Genomic DNA, 23,179 nt, shown 5'->3' with positions numbered 1-23,179 from the left:
AGCCTGAAAAGTTCACACTTGAGGTTGGGGGAGAACTGGAAGAAGGAAGGAATTCCAAATTCATGAAAAAATGCATGCTAGCAAATGTCTTATACTTTAACTCAAATGTGTTTTTCAAAATTCGAGAGTAGAGCAGACTCCTTAGATCTAGAAAAAGTAAAGTCTTTCTCAATTCATTTTTGGTCCTTCCTTAGTTGTCTTTTTGGACTTTAACTGCATCTATGACAAACTCACAATTATCATTATTATAAGAGTCAGTGTGAAGACAGTTAAATATTATAGTCATCTCCTGAAAATCTGATCAAATGAAGGACATCAGGAGCACAAATATTTAAAAAATAGCATATTATCCTGACATTTTGTTGTAGCACATTTACCTAATCCTAACATAGACATTAGATTCATTTCTAATGTAGATCAGTAGCCCAGCTATGTACATGTTGATGGCAGAGGAACTAAGTTTGGGATTAACATTTTGCTCTGATAGGCCTTAGGTAACCATGAGATGACAGTAAAGGTGAAACAATGAAAAGGAATCTATTGACTGGGAAATACCTCTGATTTAAGCCTCTCGATTTCTGTATCTTGATCTTCAAGTTGATGCCGTAGTTGGGTAGCTGCAATTTTTTCTGTCTCTACGATCTGAACTAGATGAATGTACTTCTGCATTAACACTTCCCTCTCAATCAATATGTCTGCATAACTTAAGAGAAAATTACACAGTTAGTCATTGAGATATTGTTCTACTACAGTTCCATATAGAACAGCATACACTACATTTACAAAAGAAACCATGAACATTGTTTGTTTGGCTAACTCTACTTTATACAAACGTTAACTTTTGGCTGATATTTGATATCCTTTAACTATACAGAATTTGAATTATTATCATTTTATATATCCTTTACTAAGACTTCATTTAATGATGGCCGGCACCCACAATTTTATCATATAAGTGAGAAAAGTGCAAAGGAAATCTATCGCTTTATAAAGAAAATAGTGCATCTCCTTTAACAAAGAAACTAAAGTCTTTGAATTGGTGGCACATACTGGATTTCCAGGGATGATATTCAAAATATTCTACCGGGTAAGGCACTAGCCAATCCAAACAGACCTGCCACCAAGCAGAGTGAATGCAGTGACCATCAGAACAGGCACTGGCCGGAAAGAACTATGACGATGTATCAGTGACTACAGCCCTACTTGGTTCTCTGCAGAATGTGAGACTACTGACTACTCTCTTTACAAAACCAATAGAAGCAAAAATTTCATCGTAGATTCTTTGGGCCCTAACTCCAGCAACCTAACCTGTGTCCACTTCTTTGGCCACGTGTGGTAAAGGCAAAACTCTCTCTTAGATTTTTATAGATTATGCAATTCCAGGCATCTGGAATTTTGTCTCCGGATCTTCTTGCACTATACAGGATGTTAAAATGTATGTTCCTTCGGCCACATAATCTTTCCCAAATGGTATGATAACAGCAATAATTAATAATAGTTACTATTTATTAAGTGCATAAGATGTACCACATATATTCTCATCTTGTCCTCCCAGCAACCCCAGGAGAGACACTTTATCCATCCCAAATGTACAAGGAAAGAATTTGATCCTCACAGAGGTCACACAGCTAGCAGGTGGCAGGGTTGGGAGTCAAATCAAGGTCTGTCTGCCCCCTAGCCCATGTTCTTAACCATTAGCTAAACTGTCTCCCTAATGAGAAATAGCACACCGGACACAAACAACAATGTTGCAGCAGATCTGTTTTGAGATATCTGCCCAATCTTCCACCCACTTACCTCTTCTTTGGGAACTTGGGCCATCGCAACCATATTTATACCAGAAAACCTGCCCTCATGACCACATTAAACTGGTCTAAAAAGAGATAACTGGCCCAAGCTAAAACAATTAGATCTTTTCTCCGTGGAATCTGGGATTGTGCCTCTGACCTATTTGCTTGCACTGAGATGACATGAACTTGGAAACTCAGGGTGCCATTGGTGGGCAGCCATAATTGGCCACATCCATGCCAAAACAAAGTGAGTAGGCTGAGAGAGAAAAGAATAAGCAGATGTTCAGAAAAACAGAGACAGGAGAGACAGAAAGTCTGCGACAGAAAAGTAATGACTACCTGGGTTACTGTCGGCTTTCTAGCTTCTGGTTCCAGACGCTCATGACATCTGAATATAATTTTTACCTTTGGATTCAGTGAGATACTGCAGTTTCCATCTAATAAATTCTCTTTTTAACCTAAACTAGTTCGAAATAGGTTTTTGTTACTTGGAACTAAAAGAGTCTTAAGACAATTCTAAAATCACAATTTTAGTTCAATTATCTCAACATCCTCAGCACTTACATCGCGTGTGCCATCAGTGTTAGAAAAAGTGTCAGCAATATTTTTAAGTCACTTATTCTAAGAAATTACCCTAAGTGAATAGAAAGAAAAGCTGTGTAAGCAGGAGGAGGGGAAAAGAAGAAAAAAAGAATCTTCATAGAAATATGCTTTTGGGAACCCTAAAGGGAGGAAGTAATCACAGAGCATGAGAAAAGTAATTATAATAAAAATTCTGCCCTTTCAACTCAATTTTATTGTGAGTATGTCAAATTTATTACAAATATATTAGATCAGCATTAGGTAGCAAAACAGTATTTTATTTTCTCTTATAAAAAGAAAAAGTCCAGTCCAGGACACGCGGCTGATTTCATGCAGAGTCATCATCGACATCTGCCTCCCATCACTTCCAGGACCCCACTGAAATGCTAGGAAAAATTGTTTTCTGCTTAAGGAATGAAACCATAATAGCATTATAAAACAGGAAAATATGCCATCAACAGACCAGAAGCCTTATGAAATTCCATGAAGAGAAAAACCAAGTAGACTTAGAGTGGTGGGAAAATTAGAGTAGAGGAAACCACACATGCAGACACCTCACCGAAGCATGGTTCCCCCCAAGAGTGGCCAGAGAAGCTCCAGACTCAGAATCAACAAATCCAGAGAACGGGAGCAAGCAAGGGGATGACCATTACAGCCTTTCACTAAACAAGTGCCTTCAGAACACCTCAAAGTTAGGCTCCCCCTCTTCCCACCTCCCAAATCAAGACATAAAAGTCATAACTGGCAGCATTGACATGCCCTCAGGTCACAGCCCAAGACCTGCTCTCTGTGGAAAGGGGCCAACTTCCTAAAGAAGGCTCCTAATGAGGAAGCTGGACTCAGCGAGAACAGAGCTTGGCTTTTCTCCAGACATCCACTGGAGACACAGGGCAAACCAAAAAAGGAAAGGCACTGAGAGGGACCAGGAGTGAAACACTCTGCATTGATCTTCTACTGTGTGACAAATTACCACAAACTTAGTGGTCTACACAACACGTGTTTATTGTCTCATAGTTTCCGAAGGTCAGGAGTCCAGGCTCAGTTTAGCTGGATCCTCAGTGCAGAGTCCCACAAAGCTGCAATCAAGGTGTCAGCTGAGGTACACTCTCATGTGGAGGCTTGAATGGGGAAGAACCCTCTTCCAAGTTCATTCAGGTTGCTGGAAAAATTCATTTTCTTGCAGGTATAGAACTCATGCAGTTTGCTTCTTCAAGGCCAGCAGGAGAGCATCTCTGACCTCAGGGAGGGCCCCAGTTCCTCTATGAAGGTTTTCATCTTATTAAGCCCCACCCAGAAAAACCTCCCTCTTAATTAACTCAAAATCAACTGATTTAGAACCCTAATTACATTTGCAAAATCCTCCTTCCTTTGTCTTACCATGTAACCTAATCAAGGGATTGACAATCCCATCATGTTTGCCATATACTAGTGGCTGATAGCAAATGACAGGTTCCACTAAAGGGTATGGAATTATACAACAGGGAGTCCCAGCCGGGCTTCCTGCTGTCTGCGCACATACCTGAAAAGGAAGCCTACACATGTGATGCAGACCCTGGATTCACAGTCACAGAGTAAACCCAGGCCAGCTACCTCGAATAACCCACAAGGTCCTTCATTTAGAAATGAAGATCACTAGACACTTGAGAAAACCAACCCCAAAAAGAAAAGCCTCTGTAGTAGGCAGCACCTAAGATGGCCCCCAGTGATTCCTGCCTTCTGGTATTCACGTCCTTACGTAACCCCCTCCTCTTGAATGAGAGCTGGACCTAGCCGACTCACTTCTAAGGAAGAGAATATGGCAAAAGTGATGGGATGGCACTTCCAAGATCAGCTTACAAGGAGACTCTGGCATCTGCCTTGCTTGCCTTCTCTTGCTGTCTTGCTGGTTTGCTCCTAGGGGAGCCAGTGCCATGTTGTGAGCTGCACTATGGAGAGGTCCAGATAAATAGAAACTGAGAGAGGCTCCTGGCCAACTGCCAATGAGAAACTGAGGCTTCAATCCAACAATTGGTAAGGAAGTGAATCTAGCCAACAATCACTTGAGTGAACTTGGAAGCAGACCCTTCCCCTTTTGAACCTTCAGATGAGACTGCTGACCTGGCCGACACCTTGATTGCTGCCTTGCGAGAGACCTTCGGGCAGAGGCACCCAGCTAAATCCTGCCTGGATTCCTGACCCACAGACACTGGGGGGACAACAAATTGTTTATTGTTTTAAGCATTGTGGCGTAAATTATTAAGCAGCAACAGATAATAAACACAGCCCCAGATGAACAAATGGAAAAGACGCTAGAGGAAACAAGGCTAATTCCAGCAACAGAGACCTATTATCTTCACAGAGATATGAAACGATATTAGAGCCATAAGGCAAAAAGGGGCTGCATGGAAAAGAAGTAATTAAATAACAAGAAGTGTTCTTAGAAACAAAAAATGATATTAAAATTTTACAGGTCAGTGAATGTGCTAAACAATAAACCAGACTGAAACCTAGCTGGGTGGTTGGAGAGATAAAAAAGAACACTCAATAAAAATACAAAGAGATGGGAAATATGAAAGAAAAATTGAGCGACATGGAGTATAGATCCAGGAGGTCTAATATCTATCTTAGGGGAGTTCCAGGAGAAAAAAAAAAAGGCTGTGATGGGGAAGAAATAATCAAGAAATGGAAGAAACCTTCCATGAACTGGACATGGCACAGTTTGAATAGAAAGAATAATCCAAAAGCCAGACAGGAAACAACAAGTGTTGGAGAGGATGTGGAGAAAAGGGAACTCTCATACACTGCTGGTGGGAATGCAAACTGGTGCAGCCACTATGGAAAACAGTATGGAGACTCCTCAAAAATTAAGGATAGAACTACCATATGATCCAGCTAGTCCACTGCTGGGTATTTATCCAAAGAACTTGAAAACACCAATGCGTAAAGATACATGCACCCCTGTGTTCATTTCAGCGTTGTTCACAATAGCTAAGACTTGGAAGCAACCTAAGTGCCCATCAAAGGACGAATGGATAAGGAAGATGTGGTATATATACACAATGGAATACTACTCAGCCATAAGAAACGATGAAATCCAGCCATTTGTGACAACACGGATGGACATTGAGGGTATTATGCAAAGTGAAATAAGTCAGAGGGAGAAGGTCAAATACCATATGATCTCACTCCTAAGCAGAAGATAAAAACAACAACAGACAAACACATAGAGACAGAGATTGGATTGGTGGTTACCAGAGGGGAAGGGGGGAGGGAGGAGGGCAAAAGGGATAATTAGGCACATGTGTGTGGTGATGGGTTGTAATTAGTATTTGGGTGGTGAACATGATGTAATCTATGCAGAAATAGAAGTATAATGATGCACACCTGAAATTTATACAATGTTATAAACCAATGTTTCTGCAATAAAAACCAACAACAACAACAAAAAAGCCAGACAGGATAAATGAAAAAATTTCATACGCTGACACATCCTAGTAAAATATCAAAGTTCTAAGGATAGAGAAAAATTATAACCGCTTTCAAAGAGAAGCCACTAGCTATCTAAAGAAAGTGAGAATCAAGCTGAGTATACTTCCCATCAGTAACCTGGGATGCCACATCATAACAGAGAACTGAAGGAAAAATATTATGAACCTAAATTCCTACACTCAGACAACCAATCAAGACCAAGTGTCAGTTCAAGACAGAAACGGCGTACTTAACACCACATTTACTACAGAAGAAAAATTATGAGGAGGTTTTCCAACCAAACAAAACAGAAAAGAAAGACATAAGATGACATGGAACGCAAGAATACACGCCAAATGAAGTAAAGGAAGCCAGAAAGAAATGAGAAGTTAACACAAGCAAGATTCTCCTTCAAGGAGCAAATATTCAATTGCACATGATTACATTTCACTCTCTGTGGAAGCAAACACCAACCTTGATACTTTGATACATAATATTTATACAACCATGATGTCAATGCCCCTTATTGTTTTTTAGATTTTCAGAATCAACAGAGGCTTAATTAAATTTAGAGAACAGAAGGTAAATGTTTAAAAGTTTATAAATAGAGAATAAATAATCATGAAAGTAATAAAATCTCAGGTTAGAGAGAGAAAAAAACAATAAAAACACATTAAATGTCTTACTTTATTTATCTTTCACAGCAGAGAGTCAATACATACTGCCTAAAGTTGATAAATTAATAGAGCTTTAATTATATTAATTTGAGACAGAGTCAGCCAATTTAAGAGCCAAGAATATGTAAGCAACAAAACCAGAGAGGACAAGAGGAGGGGAGGTAAGAGGCACTGGAAGGATGTTACATTCTTCATCTTTATAGCAGGCAGCCAATATACTGCCTAAAATTAGTTAAGAAATAAACAAATGGCTTCCTAGAATATAATATACGAATGACTAATAAATACAGAACAAAGGTCCTACTTAATCAAAAAAATAAAAATTGTTTATCCAATTTGGTCCAGCATTTCAGAAAACAATAACACTCAGTGCTGGCAAAAATACAGTAAAATGGATACTCTTTACTGGAGTGAGCCATTCTAGAAGACAGCTTCACAACATGTGCCAAGACAGATTAAAAAGGTCATATCCTTTGTCATAGTCATTTCACTTCTAATAATGTAATAACTCAAAGAAAATAATCAGGGACTTGCACAAAGATATACAAACAAACAAGTTGTTCATTCAGTAGAATAAATATAATAAAACTGAGACAACCTAAGTATACATATATATAATACGGAAGTGGTTAAACAAGTAACACTACACCTACACAACGGGATGATACAAGCCATTTAAAATCCTTTTTTTTTTTTCTGGTGAGGAAGATTGGCCCTGAGCTAACATCTGTGCCAATCTTCCTCTATTTTGTATGTGGGACACCGCCGCAGCATGGCTTGATGAGAGGCATGTAGGTCCATGCTCAGGATCCAAAACTGCGAACCCCAGGCGGGCCAAGTGGAGTGTGCGAACTTAACCACTATGCCACTGAGCCAGCCCCCAAAATCCTATTTTTAAAGAATAGTTAATATAATGGAATATACCCAAGACCTACTGCTAAATGAACAAAAAAGCCCAGGAGATTAGAGTAAATATGATTTGTGCATGCATATGCATGTGTGTTCATATGCAGAGAGAAAACTCTGTATATACAAAGATTTAAGGGGGTGGCGAGCAGGGGAGAGAAAGATAGGCCCTCCAAGTGAAAGGCACATATCAAAACACAAAGAGGAGTTTTCCCTGGCCGAAGCAATTATGGGTGATTTTTAATTACTTCTTTTGTGCTTTTCTGTATTTCTCAACATCTCTATAATACTAAGTGGAAAAAAGAAAATATACAAAATCTTAATGGCAGTTATTTACTCCGAGGTGGGAATATATGATGTTTAATTCCACCTTTATATGTTCCTGTGACTCCAAATTCATTCTTTCATTCAATATTTATTGAGTATTCAAAGCACCGGATACAGGAGTAAACAAAATAGAAAAAAAAAGTCTGCTCCCTCATGGAAGTTACACGGTAGTGGGGAGGAAAAGACAAGAAAACAAATCTTTAAAATATATAGTATGTCATCTGGTGATTAGTACCTTAGAGGAAAAAGGGAGAAGTAGGATAGGAAGTGGGGGAGATGGGGGTTACAACTTTACCAGGGTGTGAGAGAGATCTCACTGAGAAGACGGCACTGGAACAACGCCCTGGAGGAGTGAGCCATGTGGCCAGCTGGTGGATGAGCATCCCAAGTCGAAGGAATAGCACGTGCAAAAGCCCTGTGGTGGGAGCAGGCCTGGCCTGTCTGAGGCATGGCAAAGCGGCCAGTTTACTGGAGCGGAGTAAGTGACAGGTAGAAGAGGGTATAGGATTCTAAAGCACGCAGGGCTCTGTAGACCAACAGAAAGTCTCAGGTTTCCACCCTGCGTGAGATGTTGAGCTTTGATTTGAGGTGTAGCGGGATGTGACTTTTTAACAGGATCTCACCCTGGCTGCTGTGACGGGAAAAGACAGAGGTGGGGGGTGGAGTGCAAGGACAGAAGGGAGACCAGCTGGAGCCCCGCAATAATCCGGGCAAGAAGGTGAAAGGACTAAAGATTAGTCCAGCACCAGGCATGGAGCCTGGCACAAAATAGTCATTCAAGTAAAGAGTCATTGTCAAATGAGAAAAGCCATCTAATACGATTTATTTTGCATGGTTTATTCTTCTTCACATAATAATTTTCATTTCTCATAATATTCAAGTCATTCAATGTATTTCATTGGGTCTCCCTAGTTTACTACTCTTACTGGAATACCCTCTCAACTTTAAATCACAAAGCTTTCTTTACGGATCCCACTAATAAACAAATGTCTACTCCAGGACCGCATCAAATCAACTGAAAACACGTGGATGGCTTCCCTTCAGTGTAAGCATTTTCAGAGCATTGGTATTTCTGTTCTACTATATTTCCAATATATGTGTTATCTGATTATATTTTCCAGTTGCTAGATAATGGCCAAATTTAAGAATTTTTGCCTAATTTATTCATTATTTCTGATTTGTTTTTATTTTTTTGTTATTTAGTTTAACTTCCACCAGGGGTGAAAAATGGTTTCTCACTGCCAAGGGAAATAATAAAATGAAGCCATATAAATCAACATGATGAAAGCCAAACTCATCTGCTGAGTACCAACAGATGGCAAGTCTGAGGCATATAGACAGGAGTAAAATATTCACGCGTAATATTTACAATCAAAACCAAACCACCACTACTCCATACAGGAGAAAAAGAAACATTCCAATAGAACCCTGAAGAGTCCAGGGAAGAGGCACAGTATAAAATCATAGGCCTTAATTATTTTTATAGACAGGTAAAAATTATATTAGCTTTGCAAGAAATTGTTAGATGGGCCAGAACTTAATCCTAGCTATTTTGATGGAAGACATATTTGCTACTGATATATATATATATAAAATGTATATAACTAGAGATATATGTTAATAAGATATATATATATATAACTAGACATATATGCTAATGAGATATATATAACTAGAACTACAGTAAAACCCAAACTGAAAAGTCATATAACAGGTAACTTGAAGAAAAACTCCCACTAGCTCCAGGACCATGCTCAATTTTACTGAGAAACCTTCAGAAGCAGCGTTCCTCAACTCAGAAGCATCGTGACGTCTCCGGGAATTGGGTGGATCCAGTCCCGGACGGTGGCAGTGCACTTCCTGTCTAAGAACGATTGAGCTCTGGTAGCAGCAGCCGCCCTTGTCTGAGCAAGACTGCCTCCCCAGCGTTACTCACGGCCTCTCTAGCCATTTATCGTCCACTTTTTCCGGCTTTCAAATTCTCTTACACCAATAGCGCCACCGACTAATCTACATTTTTTAGGTATCACGTTATCGTGAGGTTCTAACACTGTATCACCCCCACTAATCTCTTCTCTCTCTATTCTCAGGCTCTCCTCTCCTAAGCTGTCCCCTCCACAATGAATGGAAACTCAAGCATTTCTTTTAGGAGAGAGAAAAATAGGAATAAAATTTAAAGACTAAATCCTCTGTTCTAAACACTGCTTTTTTTTTCCAGTTCGCAGTTAGCAGTTCATTACCTAAATATTTGACTAACTGTGGAGCATGTCGAAGGTTGTCAATAATCCTTTCTAAAATACAATTAAATATAAAAAACAAGCAGAATATTGTTATAAGTAAATGTAACAGAAAGTCAATAATAGTAAAATTATTACTTTGGGACAAAGAAATTTTAAGGAATGCTTCTAAAAGTAGATACATTTTATAGTACTATGTTACAAAAATCACAGAAAATTATCACAATTTACATTGATAAAAGCTATTTCTTTACAAATTTGCGTAAATAGGTATTGGTAGAATTCTCTTTATGATCACCAAAAATTTGTTAGCAAGAGTATATATCTTACTATATTTATTAAACCTAAATGGATAACAGGGCTTTATAAATGCTCATATTTAATTTCTACTACATGGACTCTAAACAAAATAGCAATGGAAACAGGTGTTAGTGAGGATGTGGAGAAATTAAAACTCTCATAGATTGCTAGTGAGAGTGTAAAATTGTGCAGCCACTGTGGAAAACAGTTTGGTAGATCCTCAAAAAGTAAACATAGAGTTACCATATGACCCAATAATTCTACTCCTAGGTATATACCCATGAGAATTACAAACATATGTCCACGCAAAAACTTGTACACAAATATTCATAGCAGTATGTTTATAATAGCAAAAAGGGTAAACAACCCAAATGTTCATCAGCTGATGAATGGATAAACAAAATGTGGTATATGCATACAATGAAATAGTATTCAGTCATAAAAAGGAATAGAGGACTGATTATGCTACAGCGTGAATGAACTTTGATAACATTATGCTAAATGAGAAGCCAGGCACAAAAGGCCTGTACAATTCCATTTATATGAAATGTCCAGAATGGGCAAATCCATAGAGACAGAAAGTAGATTAGAGGCTGGCTAGGGCAAGGGAAAGCAGGGAATAGACAGTGACTGCTAAAAGATATCAAGATTCTTTTTTGGGTGTTGAAAATGTTCTGGAATCAGATATTGGTGATGGTTGGACAACCTTGTAAATATACCAAAACCCACTAAATTGTACACTTTAAAATGGTAGATTTTATGGTAGGTGAATTATATCTTAATTTAAAAAATAAAAATGTTTTTAAAAAGCAATTGAACAAGCTCCTCCCAGAAGCAGTATTTGCATTGCATTATAATTCAAAAACTCTTTATGTCAAAAAAATGTCAGATGTAAGTACAAGACAAAAGAAATGGCACAGGGGAATTTACAATGAATATGAAAGACAGATAATATCTTTGTCATGCAAAGAGCTCATAAACAAACTGATAAGAAAAACACCAATAGAAAAAACAGGGAGCAGACATGAGATGACAATTCATATAGCAAATATAGACAAACATTAACAATAGCAAAAAATAGTCAGTCTTACCAATAATCAAGGAAATGCTCCTTACAAAAAGATACCATTTTTCACCCATCAATATAATAAAGATTTTTAAAAGATGGTTCTGGCTTTCTCATGCCCTACTGGAGGGAGATTAAATTGGTACACATTCCTGCAAAGCAATTTGGCACTCTGCCAAGAGCAGGGGCTAAGAGATAAGTGGTACACATTTGTGTCGAAGGAATTCAGGCTGGCAGAAAGAAGCAGACAAACAAATCGACGCAATAATCTCGTAGGTGCTTTGAAAGAAATAAGAGGTTACAGTGGGGACTGAAAGAAGGGAATGGTTGGTCGTTCCTCCAGAAGAGGATCAGGGAAGACGATGCAGATGCAGATGACTGACAGCTGAGTCCTGAAAGATGAGTCCGTGTAGTCAGACTGGAGGGGACATCCCAGCACATTACAGTTCCTCTATGTGGTGCTACAGCTGGAGCCCAGGACACAGGGGGAGGGGACGGCATGAGAAGCTCACAAAGGTCAGCACAGGAGGGTCCTCGCCTGGACTGGCTCACCGCATCCCAGAACTTGGTAGGGAAGGAATAAATATCAGTTGAATGAATGAATTTTTTTTCATAAAAGCAAAATGGAGGACCATTATACTATTCTTTCCAGCCTTGCACCTGTTTAAAATTTTCTCTAATAAGAAGTAAATTGAATATAATAACTAAAATAACTAGAAGGAGCCCTGGAGTTCTTCCAGCAGATCAGATGTTTTCTTCAGAAAGGGCACTCTGGTAACCGTGTGGAGGATGGATTAGAAGGAGGCAAACTTGGAAGAGAAACAGGTGAGGCGGCTGAGCAACAGCCCAGGTAATGGCCGTGGACATGGAGAGGAAGAGAGACCAGATGTCCCAGGGGTCAACTCCACCAGTGGTGCCTGGTTGGATGTGAGCAGTGAGGACAGAAGGTACAGGATGACATCTTGAGCATATAGGAGATTACTCCCTAGGTAGGAAGAAGGGGCAAGAAGGAGACATTGAGAAAAATGAGTTCGGTTTTGGACTTACTGTGTATGAAGTAACTGAGCAGCCGGGGGAGACGATAGCTAGACAGTTCAGCACAGAAAAGGCTTCGACACATACTAGAGGCACTGCATGTTGGTGGTTAAGTGCATAGGTTTTAGAGTTAGTCTGTCCTGGATTTGAATTCCAGCTCTGCCACTTATTAGACCAGTGGCCTTTAGGAGGTAATTCCAGCTCTCCAAGACCTCAGACTCAATGGGGAAAGTACCACCGACTCCATGAGCTGTTGTGACTATTAAACGAAGAGTACATGGTGCACGCAGCATGGTACCCAGTATAGAGGAAGGATGGAGAACAGGTGGCTCTGTCCACGTGGTGGAAGCCTTGGGAGTGGATGCCAGGTAAGGAGAGAAGAGGTGCAAGGACGGAGTCCTGCAGAGCAGGGACATTAAAGAAAGGGACAGAAAACAGGGGCCAGTGAGAGAGGATGAGAAGAAGTGATGGAAGGAGTGAGAGAATCGGGAGTGAGTGATGTCATAGAAGCAAAAGGAAAGAGAATTTCAAGAGAAGACTTAGATCTCCATATACTGATGTTAAAAAAAAAAACCCTCCAAATTCATGTGAAAGAAAGGTTGAGAATAATGTGAATAGTAATTTAAAAGAGTATGTAATTATAAAATCTATGTGTCTACATATATGCAAATATATAGAAAAACTAAACACTAGATTGTTCCCAGTAAATACCTTTGAGGAAGTAAGTGGGCTTGGGGAATGGGGGAGGGGGGGAAGGGGGTGCAGATATGAATAAAAACCATAACTTTTTACTCTCTATACTTTTGCATTGTTTAAATTTTCTTTTTTTAGAGAGCTTGCATTTATGTATTACTTGTGCAATTCAAAAATAAGTATTAAATATAAACGGAAAGTTGAAGTTAAATAAGGAAAGAAAAGCGTTGGAAAGTCATTGTCGACCCAAGTGACAAGAGTTTCAGTGGAGTAGGGACAAAAACCCATCACAAAGGGCTGGAAAGAGAGCGGGAGCTGCCTACAGAGGGAGAACAACCAAACCAGTTATCTAAGAAGCCTGGCTGCGCGTGCAAGAGAGGTCGGAAGCCGGAAGAGGATTCGGGGCCGGGGGAGGGCTTTTAAGTTTTTGTTTTAAGATGGGAGGGATTGAAGGAGAATCAAAGAATACAAGGAAAAAGCCAAAGGGACAGTAAACAGACTGGAACTACAAGAAAGAAATGGAATAACCAATGGAGCAAGAAAACCAGAGGGAAGAGGCTCACGGTAGAGATTTGCCTTGAACCAGAGATGGTTCTCCTGGGTAGGCGAAGAGTCGGTGGCGGTGGCACCCTCCTGCGAGTGAGCCATGTGCCCGTGAGGATGGAGCACCGGCCCTGTGAATGCAGACAAGAGATTGTGCTGCGGTGCCAGCTGGACACTCAAGGGGGGAGACAAGCTCTTGAAGCAAAACCACGGTGAGGAATCAATGACAGGTAAAAAGGATTAATAAAGGGCCGAAACTAAGAAAATTCAAGTCCCACTTCTCCCCATAGAAAACAAGTTCTCCCATCCACTCAAGTGAAAGCTTCCATAGTTCACAAACGTGCTACCCCTTTTCTTTTGTGTTAGGCGTGGCAGGCTCTGAGAAGAGAAAATGTTGAATTCCCTTTACTGTGGCAAATCTGGAGGCAAAGTGCTGACAGAAGTTCTTAGTAAAAAAATATAATATCTCAAATGAAGGAAATCCACATTTTCAGCTTTCTAGTACTGATGTTCTTACTGCCACAAGAAGAGTGCAAAATGCCACTTCGGGAGCGCTTCAGGCTGTCACATCACCGCCTCTTTCTGATTTTCTAGTCCTGTGGTTTTGCTGTGATACATGAAGCATTTTCAACTTTTCTACATAATCACTGTTTTCTAATTTGTTGAGGGATTTCTCCATGCACATTCTATACAGTGCTGACTTCGTGGGGATGATACAATACACACAGTGGCCTTTAATTTTGGACAGATTTTATACTATACGCTTTGCTCTAAATCAAGTCTCTATCCAATTAAAAAGAATGAGGTTACAAGCATTAGGTGTTTGGTGTTTGGTGCAGTTACCATGGGTGTGTGTGTGTGTGTGTGTGTGTGTGTGTGTGTGTGTGTGTGTTGTGTGTTAGGGGGAACGGGAAACAAATTGAGAGAGAATGAGGGAGAAAATGAACAACAGGCGGCCTCAGGCACATGTAATCAAAAGGACAACAGATAAAAACAGACCCGAGAGGCTGAATTAGAGCTCTCTTTAGTGGACAAGAGGACCAGGCTTAACTGAAAGACTTAATTGGAGGATTGAGTCTCTCTGCTCATCAAGTTCTAGACTGACAGGGTGAAGGAAACGGCTATGTCAAGCCTTAGCCCAGCTAAATCTGACGTGAGCTTTGCGGAAGGGAAGCATACACCCAATTCCTTCTTCCCTTGCAAATGCCCTCCCCTTAGAGGCAAACCCAAGATCCACCTGCCACAGGCGCACACACCCTGGGGAGGAGAGAGAATCGAGACGGCAGTTTGAGCAGAGCATCAGTTGGTGGAATTAGAAAGCAGGCAAAAGAGAGTGGGACAGTCTCGACCACTTGAAAGCATAAACCATACCTCCCCAGGGCAAAAAAAAACCTATGCACATTCCATGGTGTGCTGTACCAGGCACACATTCTCGATGCCTCCAACTTGTCACAAGCCCTCCCTCAACCTCAACCTTGGTAGAAACCCAAAGCCAGCTCTCCCCTCATGACATACCTTACTTTTCTAGTAGTCCCCGATACTCACTCTCTCATACCTTAAATACCAAGGGGCAGGGAGATCCATCAGTATCGCACGGCTCCCCATGGCCCCTCTAGGCCATCATACCCTCCCATTCCCTGCAGAGGCCCTTTCTGGCCAGCACACATCATCTTTGCCCCACAGACCTGCTCTCATTCATCATTTCTCCTCCCAGTGAGTGACCCCATACAAACTAGGGACCCAAGAGACATTAGATGCCATCCTGGTCTAATACTGCCCACATCCATGTGGTCACAAAGTCCTTTGAAGTCTACCTCATACATGTCTGGAATACTTTCCACTTCTCTTCCCAACTGTCACAGACCAGGCCCTCTGAGTCCTATGCTTAGGCCAGAATGGGAAGAGCTTTAGAAGAGGTACACCTGGATCCAACTTCAGGCCATGACTACCTTCTAACTGCCACGGCTTCATTTGGTCAGTGTTTCAGCAGGTGAAATGTAGAGAAAAGGCACTGTGAACATTGTCTTTTCAACCAACGGGCCCCAAGGACTCATAATCAACTGGATTAGTGTTTTTGATTGTCCTAATGTCTACAACTAAGTTAACCGTGGTGGACAGATATGGCAAAGAGAACAGAGAAGAAATATCAGGTTATTGGGAATGTCCAAAGTTCCACACTTCAATGCTATTAAATGCTCTGGCTTCACCTCATCCGACATTCAAGACTGAGTCTTGCTAGCAGCTTCCCATGAACTGGTGCCAATAATATGTGAGATGGAATGATATTTTAAATGTGCCAGCGTTCTAGAAATGTAATATCGGCCAAATGCAAGCAAAATTGTAAAACAAGCTTCCTCAGCCAGGTCAAAGCTTCAAAATGGGAATTTAATTTCCAAAAAGATTTTTCCCTGGGCCAGATCTAAGGGAGAAAACATATAACTCCACATCCCAGAAAATGACCCAAAGATTCTCTGAAGCAAACTGGGGCAAGTAGATTCAGCTCTGAGGTACAAAAGCCAGCAGCAAGAACGTGATTTTCACGGCACACAAAGACAGCACACCCAGGCTGGTACTGAGAAGCCGTCCTAGGAAAACAGCAGTGACCAAGAGAGGGGTTCTGAGCATTTCTACGTTTCTATGCAGTATCTGCAGGAGGATTTGTAGCTCAGAAAAGGACTAGTCTCCGACTAAAATAGTCATCAGTGAATTAAAAGCTCAGACTTTTAAAAAGAGGGATCAATAAAACCATAATTATTGAGCGTTTTCTATTAAAAAGGCAGCAGTACCAAATTAATGCCAACAGACTGTACTCTAAAGGTGAAATGTTTACTCAACCAACCAGTGGTTTAATTAGCACAATGCCAAGCAAAAATGGCTGACAAATTCTTTCTCTGAATCAGCCTCATTAACTTTCTGCCTCTGCTCATGTATGAATAAAGTCAGGATGAATTTCACAGATCTCAGTTTTCACCAAAAACTTGACTTAATGAAACTTAGATGAAAAAGTTATTATCTTCCCTGATTTAGAAAACAAAAATTTAAGAAGCATCTCAGTGCAAAAAGTGAAATATAAAAACTCAGGTATAAAGCAGTCAGATTAAAAGGAAGTCATCAAAGAACCAGTCCCGGGCCTCAAGTCAAAGCAAAAACAAATCTAATGGACCAAAAAGTCAGGACATTAAGACAAAAGATCAATTATTAACCAAATCTTCAAGTCCAAAAGAGAAGTGAATTTTTACCATTCGATCACATAATTCACTAAAGTGGTTTCTAAAGTCTGTTTCCTGACAAGATCACAGGTGCCCTGGTTTTGATGATATGTCAATCAACACCTAATAGTTACCGACCCACTTCCACATATACAACAAAGTTTTCATGGCATAGACAAAAATTTCTTACTTGAAATCTCACCATTTTTAAAGTAATTTATACTCTGTATCTGGTTCACCACGATACTTGCTTGGCAACTACAAAGACGTTTAGGCTACTAATGGTACCTGGCTTTTCTAGAATGAAGAAGATGGACAAATACACATGTGTAAATTATTCACTTCGTTTTAACTCCCAGGTAGAAAGGAATGACATGGTCACAAAGATTGTGTCTGGAAATGACCCAAGGGCTCTACTTTGCCAACTTGATACTTCTTTCACCTTTGAAGACCTGACCTTTCTACAGCAAGTCATTCTACATTAATCCTAAGTCTGGAGCAAAACCCCCAGAGAGCACAGGCAGCAAAGACGGCTGAACAGTGTGCCTGGATCATGACGGCGGCAAGCCATTCCCGGGCCCGCCTGGAGAGCAGCATTTGGTTGCCAACTCTGTCCATCTCCGAAAAATATTTTGGAGTAAAGGAAAGAAAAGGAACTGAAATCTTTTGCAAATAACATCTTCTACTCTCAGCCCTGGCCTCACATAAATCCACTTTCATCTTTGAATGGAGGAAGAGAAAAAGACACAGAAGAGGGAAAGACTGAAAAGAAAAAGTGACAACAACAAAGAGAGGTGCAATACAGAACGTTGGCTCAAGGTTCTGGAGTCAGGTTGACCTGGGTCTGAATCCCAGCTGTGCAGCTCAACGACTTTGTGTTAGATCTTGGCCAGTCTGCTTAATCATCGTGAATCTTTGTTTTCTCATCTGTAAAATGGGGTTAATAATACCCTCCAGGGCAGTTGTGAGGAATGAAAAAAGATAAGTATGTAAAGCACTTAGCATGCTGCCTGCCACAGGGGAGATGGTCGTTATAACATAGTTGAAGAAAGAAGGGAGGGGAGGGGAGAGGAGGAGGCTTTCAGAGAAAAAGTCTCAAGGGTTCAATGAACAGTTTAAACTCACTCAGAACAAATACCTCATTCTCTTTATAATCAATCTGAAAAGACTTCCTGATCACCTACTATATGATTAGCACTGCGCCTCATTCAGAAATAACGTGCCCCTATCCTCCTCCTCTCTCTCAAGGTGCAGCTCAGGAGACATAAATCACACACATGAAATACATAAAAAACAAGCTAAGTTGTACTAAATCCTTAAATATCCCACATGTAGTAATGCCAGTGCTGCAGCAATTTGGAGAAGGGGGCCAGTTTCCTTATCTGTAAAAGAGGGGGTAATTATGATACCCCTCTCGCAGACTGTTGAAAGGATCAGTGGTGAATCAATACATTTAATAAGTTCCTTGATGGAGAAGCACTTAGAACAGTGCCTGGCATGTAGGAACAAACCCACGAAAGTGACCTATCGTCATTATTGTTCTTGTTATATCCATTACCTTTCATCTTTAGCTAGAACACAGCCATAGAAAGCTCAGAGAATCATCTCACACAGGACTAAGGAGGAGGTATCCAGGGGAAACCCATCTTGGAATTGTAAGTTCTTCTAAAACTACCCACCAACAGTGATACCCCCAAAGCAAGACCCAGACGATCCAGGCCACCCAGAGGAGTGGAGCCCGTACCTGGCTTGGTGAATGGCCTCCATCCACTCTTGACCGTCCTGCTCCTCCTCACAGCGCAGCTCCAGTGGTTTCTGGCCTTCGTGGCCAAAAAGAACAGTAAAGTAATACTGGAGAGAAAAAACGCAAAGTTTAGTTTTCCCTTTCAAGCATGACAGCCTAACAACATGGTATTTCTCTACAAAGCGTGTATGTTTACAAAGTGCATCAGCACTATGTAAATCGTATTCGTATTTCAAAATGTAATATCACTCCCAGGCCGACTGGTAATGACTTTGCACCTAGAAGATACCATAGGGTACATGTTAACACCCCTCAATAAGAGTCACCCCACAACACCTCATTAGACACAGGAAAGGTATCTGATAAAATTCTACACAAATATATGATTAAAATTCCTTGCAAACTAGAAAGTGAAATTTCTAGCAAACTAGAAAGCTAATAAAGGATATCTACCAAAAATTTACTACAAACATTTTACCTAATAGTGAACTATTACAAGCAACTCCTCTAAAATCAAAAATAAGAAAAAGATGGCAATTATCACCACTTCTGTTTACCAATTCTGTCTGGAGGGTAACATAGAAAAATAAAGGAAAAAAGGCACAAGAAATGGAGAACAAGGAAAAAAATAATTTTTCACAGATGATAATTACCTATATTGAAAATTATTAGAATAAGAACATCCAACAAAATCATTGGATATAAAAGCAATATACAAAAATTATTGCACTTTGGTACAATATCAACAAACAGAAAACTTAATTTTGAAAACACAGCATTTGCAACAGCAAAGAAAAATAAAGAGCGGGGCTGGTGGAGCAGCAGTTAAGTTCGAGCTTTCTGCTTCAGCAGCCCGGGCGGGGTTCACCAGTTCGGATCCTGGGTGCGGACCCACTCACCGCTCATCAAGCCATGCTGAGGCGGCGTCCCACGTAGAAGTGCTACAACTTTACAACTATGATATACAACTATGTACCAGGGCTTTGGGGAGAAACAAAGAAAAAGAGGAAGATTGGCAACAGATGTTAGCGCAGCGCCAATCTTCCTCCAAAAAAAAAAAAAGCAATATAAATAATTTAAGAATAAGTCTAAGAAAATGTTTATCACCTCCAAAAAGAAAATCAATCTATAATTTCAACGTATTCCAATAAAAATACCAATAGGGGTTTTTTTGGTGGAAATTGACAAACTGAATCTAAAATCTAAGTCAGAGACAGGAGCAGCTTTCACTTTAAACAGTCTACTTAAGGCTGGACATATTAATTACCAAACTGAGACTGCCTGGGAAGGACACGTGACTAAAGAACTTTCTATTATATGAAAATGATCAGAAAATACATTGGGCCTGCCCAAGACTTCATCCAGGGCATGAAAAGATCCAGCCCCACGAGCTGCTCTGAGAGGAAGAACCAAAGACAAAAACAGAGTTCCCTCTGTTGTCCCACCTTCCCACCCCACCTCAAATGTCTGTGCATTCAGTGTGACAGTTACATACTCAAACTTAAAACTTAAAAACCTTCAGGACAATAATCCTGGAGACAAGAATTTTCAGCACAATTTTACCAAAAAAGGAAAAAAATGGCTAAGAGACTTTGCAGGTTACCCGCACATAAATCATCAGCCAACGGAGGACTCCGGGTCATGTCTGTGAGATAAGCCACTGCACTTCCCCACGGACAGGCCTGAGCCCCATCAAGGACAAGCTGTCTTTAGTTCTTAAACCTCCTGTCCAGCCAGAGGACTAAATGCTATGAACATGGGGGAAATAACCTGATGAAAAGGTCACTAAGAATGGGAAGAATTGAGTTTAGCACTGTGTTCAATAAAGCTCCATTTAAATTTGAGGGGAAGAGAGTCGAAACTCAATAAAAGAACAAATCAGTGGCTTAAAGGGCAATCCTATAAGTGATGGCATTTCAGTAACTGCTGGCCACCACCCAAGCCCGGATGCCCAGTCCAGGGAGAGGCAGCATTTAATGAACTGGCCCAACCTATTGCAAGTCTGCAACCGGCACCTCAACGGCAGCTGCTGCTCGAGAACCCAATTAAAAGCCACCTTTACAAGACAGAAAGGCAATTATATTAGCAGAGTACATTCAAAGGTTAGACCATGTCTCAGGCATAACAACGATGGAAAGAGTTTTCAGAAGTTCATGTTACATTTCCAGGAGTTTGCTTAATAAATTTAACTCAACCTCAAAAAATTAAACACTGCCTTTGCATGTACCTGCAAATTATTTATTTTTTGCCACTCATCAAAGTTCTATTTAAATATTCTGGCCTCACTGTGATATGAACTCAGTATAGAATGGATCTCCGTCTCGGACCTGGGGCTTGAGGGGTCCCCTTGGGGATCAAAAGTAGCAGCAGACACCGTGGACGTACTCTGTGACCTCTGACCTGCCCCACTGCAGGAACCAGGAGGAAAAGTTCCAAAGTACTAGGTCATTGTGAAGTGCAAGGAAGAACTGAAACAGTGATGACCTTGTTTATGTCTTTAAATTCAGCATCGACAATGACAGTGAGTTTCTCTTCCTTCACTCCCTGGATATTCTTACCTGTTCCCAAATCTATTTCTCCAGGCAGATTCTCTCCCAGGCGCCAGCCCCATATGCCTCCCATTAGACAGCATTTCAATCATGTCCAAAATGGAACTCATTCCTTCCCTTCCTTCCCTCCCTCCCACCCCCTACCCCCTGCCCTCACAATTCTTCCTTCTCCTCCTGTCTTTTCTCTGTCAAGTGCATCTTTACCCAACAGGTGCCCCAACTAGGAACCCCAAAGTCACCCTCAACTTTTCCCTCCAATCAGGCCCACGTTTGCTTTCACCAGCGCTCCCTCCTAGGACTCTCTCCGGCTTTTATTATCTCTCACTTAGGCTACTGTAACAGCTTTATCATGGGGTGACAGATATGACAGCTTTGAAATACTTTCTAATTGAGGTTCCTTTATCTTATGGCTGGTCTCTCTCCCTTCTTATATCCTGGCTGCTACTACAGCCCAAAGTGGAGGTTAATGGCCCCTCCAGAAGGAGGACAGGAAGACCTAGAGAAGTCTCAGTGAGTAGGGAACATGAGGAGAAGTGTGGAGAGAAGAAGTGGCCAAGGCAGACGGAGAAAGCAGAAGGTGGCAGAGACACCAGAAGGTACAGCTTCTCCCCACTCGGGGCTAAAATCCCAGAGAAGGTGAAGAGTTAAAAGGTTGACAAAGCTAAAAGCCAAGAAGCTTCTGTACCACTTTCCCTTTGGGGATATAAAGGATGCCATCTCACAGAATGTCCTCTTGTCCCACCCCCCACACTCATGACAACATGGGCTGGTGACCCCATGGGTGGTGACCATATCATGTAAATCAGTAAAATTGGTGTCACAGCAGTTAGGTAAAGGTAGGGCCTAAGTTTTGAGTTTAGCTATCCAGAGCTTCCCCGGCTTCTAAGTGGTGTCGATGCTCCCGAGTGTACTGGGTACTGTGGAGGACTGTGAGGGGAAGGGCACTGTCAGACTTCACGGCGCGCTGGAAGGGCAGGTGTTTGCAGAGCTAAGGTGGGAGCACATAAGCAAAAGGGACAACCAGGCCGTGACTGACCTAAGAGAAAATGAACCACAAGTTACAGCAGCCGCACACTTTAGCAACAGAGCCCAAGGCAGGGCCAGAACAACGCCAGACCCCTTAACTTCTGATACACACCATACACACTGTCTCAAGGACATGTGAGCCCCTACTTCCTGAGACACCACCTTAGTGAAGCACAGAGGGAAGAATGAATTACCAAGAGACCTTTTACATTATTGGTGCAGACTGAGTTTACAACTCTCAATTAAATGCAGCTTCTTTTTTCTCCCCCTATCAAGTGGGAAGGGGATCTTAAGGGTTAAGTCAGGTCAAATTTAGAAAAAATATTTTCTTTGCCCATCTAAGTGTAGTGAGGATAAATCCATGACCCTGCCTCCAGTGTTATCCAGCTCCCTCCAACCCAACAAGGCGGCCAGAGTTCTCTTTCTAAGATAAATCCGAGCTGTCATATCTGCTTACAAACCCTCCCCGGTATTCTCAATCTCTAAGAGCAAATCCTAGGCAGGCTGAAAACGCCCTTCACAAACCGGCCCCATTCTCCATTTTTAATCTTGTTTCTGCCTGTTTCCTCCAATGCATGCCCCACTCCAGCCACATCAACCCATCACTCCCCGCAAGAAGACCAGCTCTTTCCTCAGCCTCACGCTGCTGACACAGTACCGTCCGTGGAGTCGTCAGACCTGGGTGTGAATTCTGACTCGTCCAAGTGGTAAATCAAGTTTGAGACCTTGGGCAAATCACATAAGCTTTCTGAGACTGAGTTTCCTCATGGGCAGAATGAGGACAGCAATACATAGATCTTAGGACTGAACTAGCGGACGCGCAGTGCCTGGCGCGCAGTGGCACTTAATAAATGTTGATTCCCTTCTCTCTCAGTGTCTGTCTTCCTCTTGACATTCTTCCTCACCCCCAGTCCCTTCTCCACCTACAAATTCTTACTGAACTCTCATGACTCATGTCACTGAAATGTCAATTCCTCTAAGAGTCCTTCTAGTCATAATTCTGGTTTTCCATCTATGAAAAAATATATATTTGGTATATATTTATATT

At 41.2% G+C, this 23,179-nt stretch overlaps 1 protein-coding gene across 1 annotated transcript in view; it reads right to left on the bottom strand.

Annotated features, from left to right (window-relative positions):
• The window catches only part of RASGRF2 (Ras protein specific guanine nucleotide releasing factor 2), a 214,842-nt gene that overhangs the window by 134,838 nt on the left and 56,825 nt on the right, over positions 1-23,179 (bottom strand). Inside the window, exons 2-3 of the mRNA XM_058523902.1 lie at positions 18,557-18,663; positions 556-703 (exon numbers count right to left, since the gene is read on the bottom strand). Of these exons, the coding sequence (XP_058379885.1) occupies positions 556-703; positions 18,557-18,663 (255 nt within the window). The remainder of the gene's footprint in view (positions 1-555; positions 704-18,556; positions 18,664-23,179) is intronic.

Source organism: Diceros bicornis, chromosome 1 (assembly GCF_020826845.1).
Source record: "Diceros bicornis minor isolate mBicDic1 chromosome 1, mDicBic1.mat.cur, whole genome shotgun sequence".
In the NCBI taxonomy this organism is placed as follows: domain Eukaryota; kingdom Metazoa; phylum Chordata; class Mammalia; order Perissodactyla; family Rhinocerotidae; genus Diceros; species Diceros bicornis.
The sequence above is the reverse complement of the archived record's forward strand: the minus strand, read 5'-3'. Positions and strand labels throughout refer to the sequence as shown.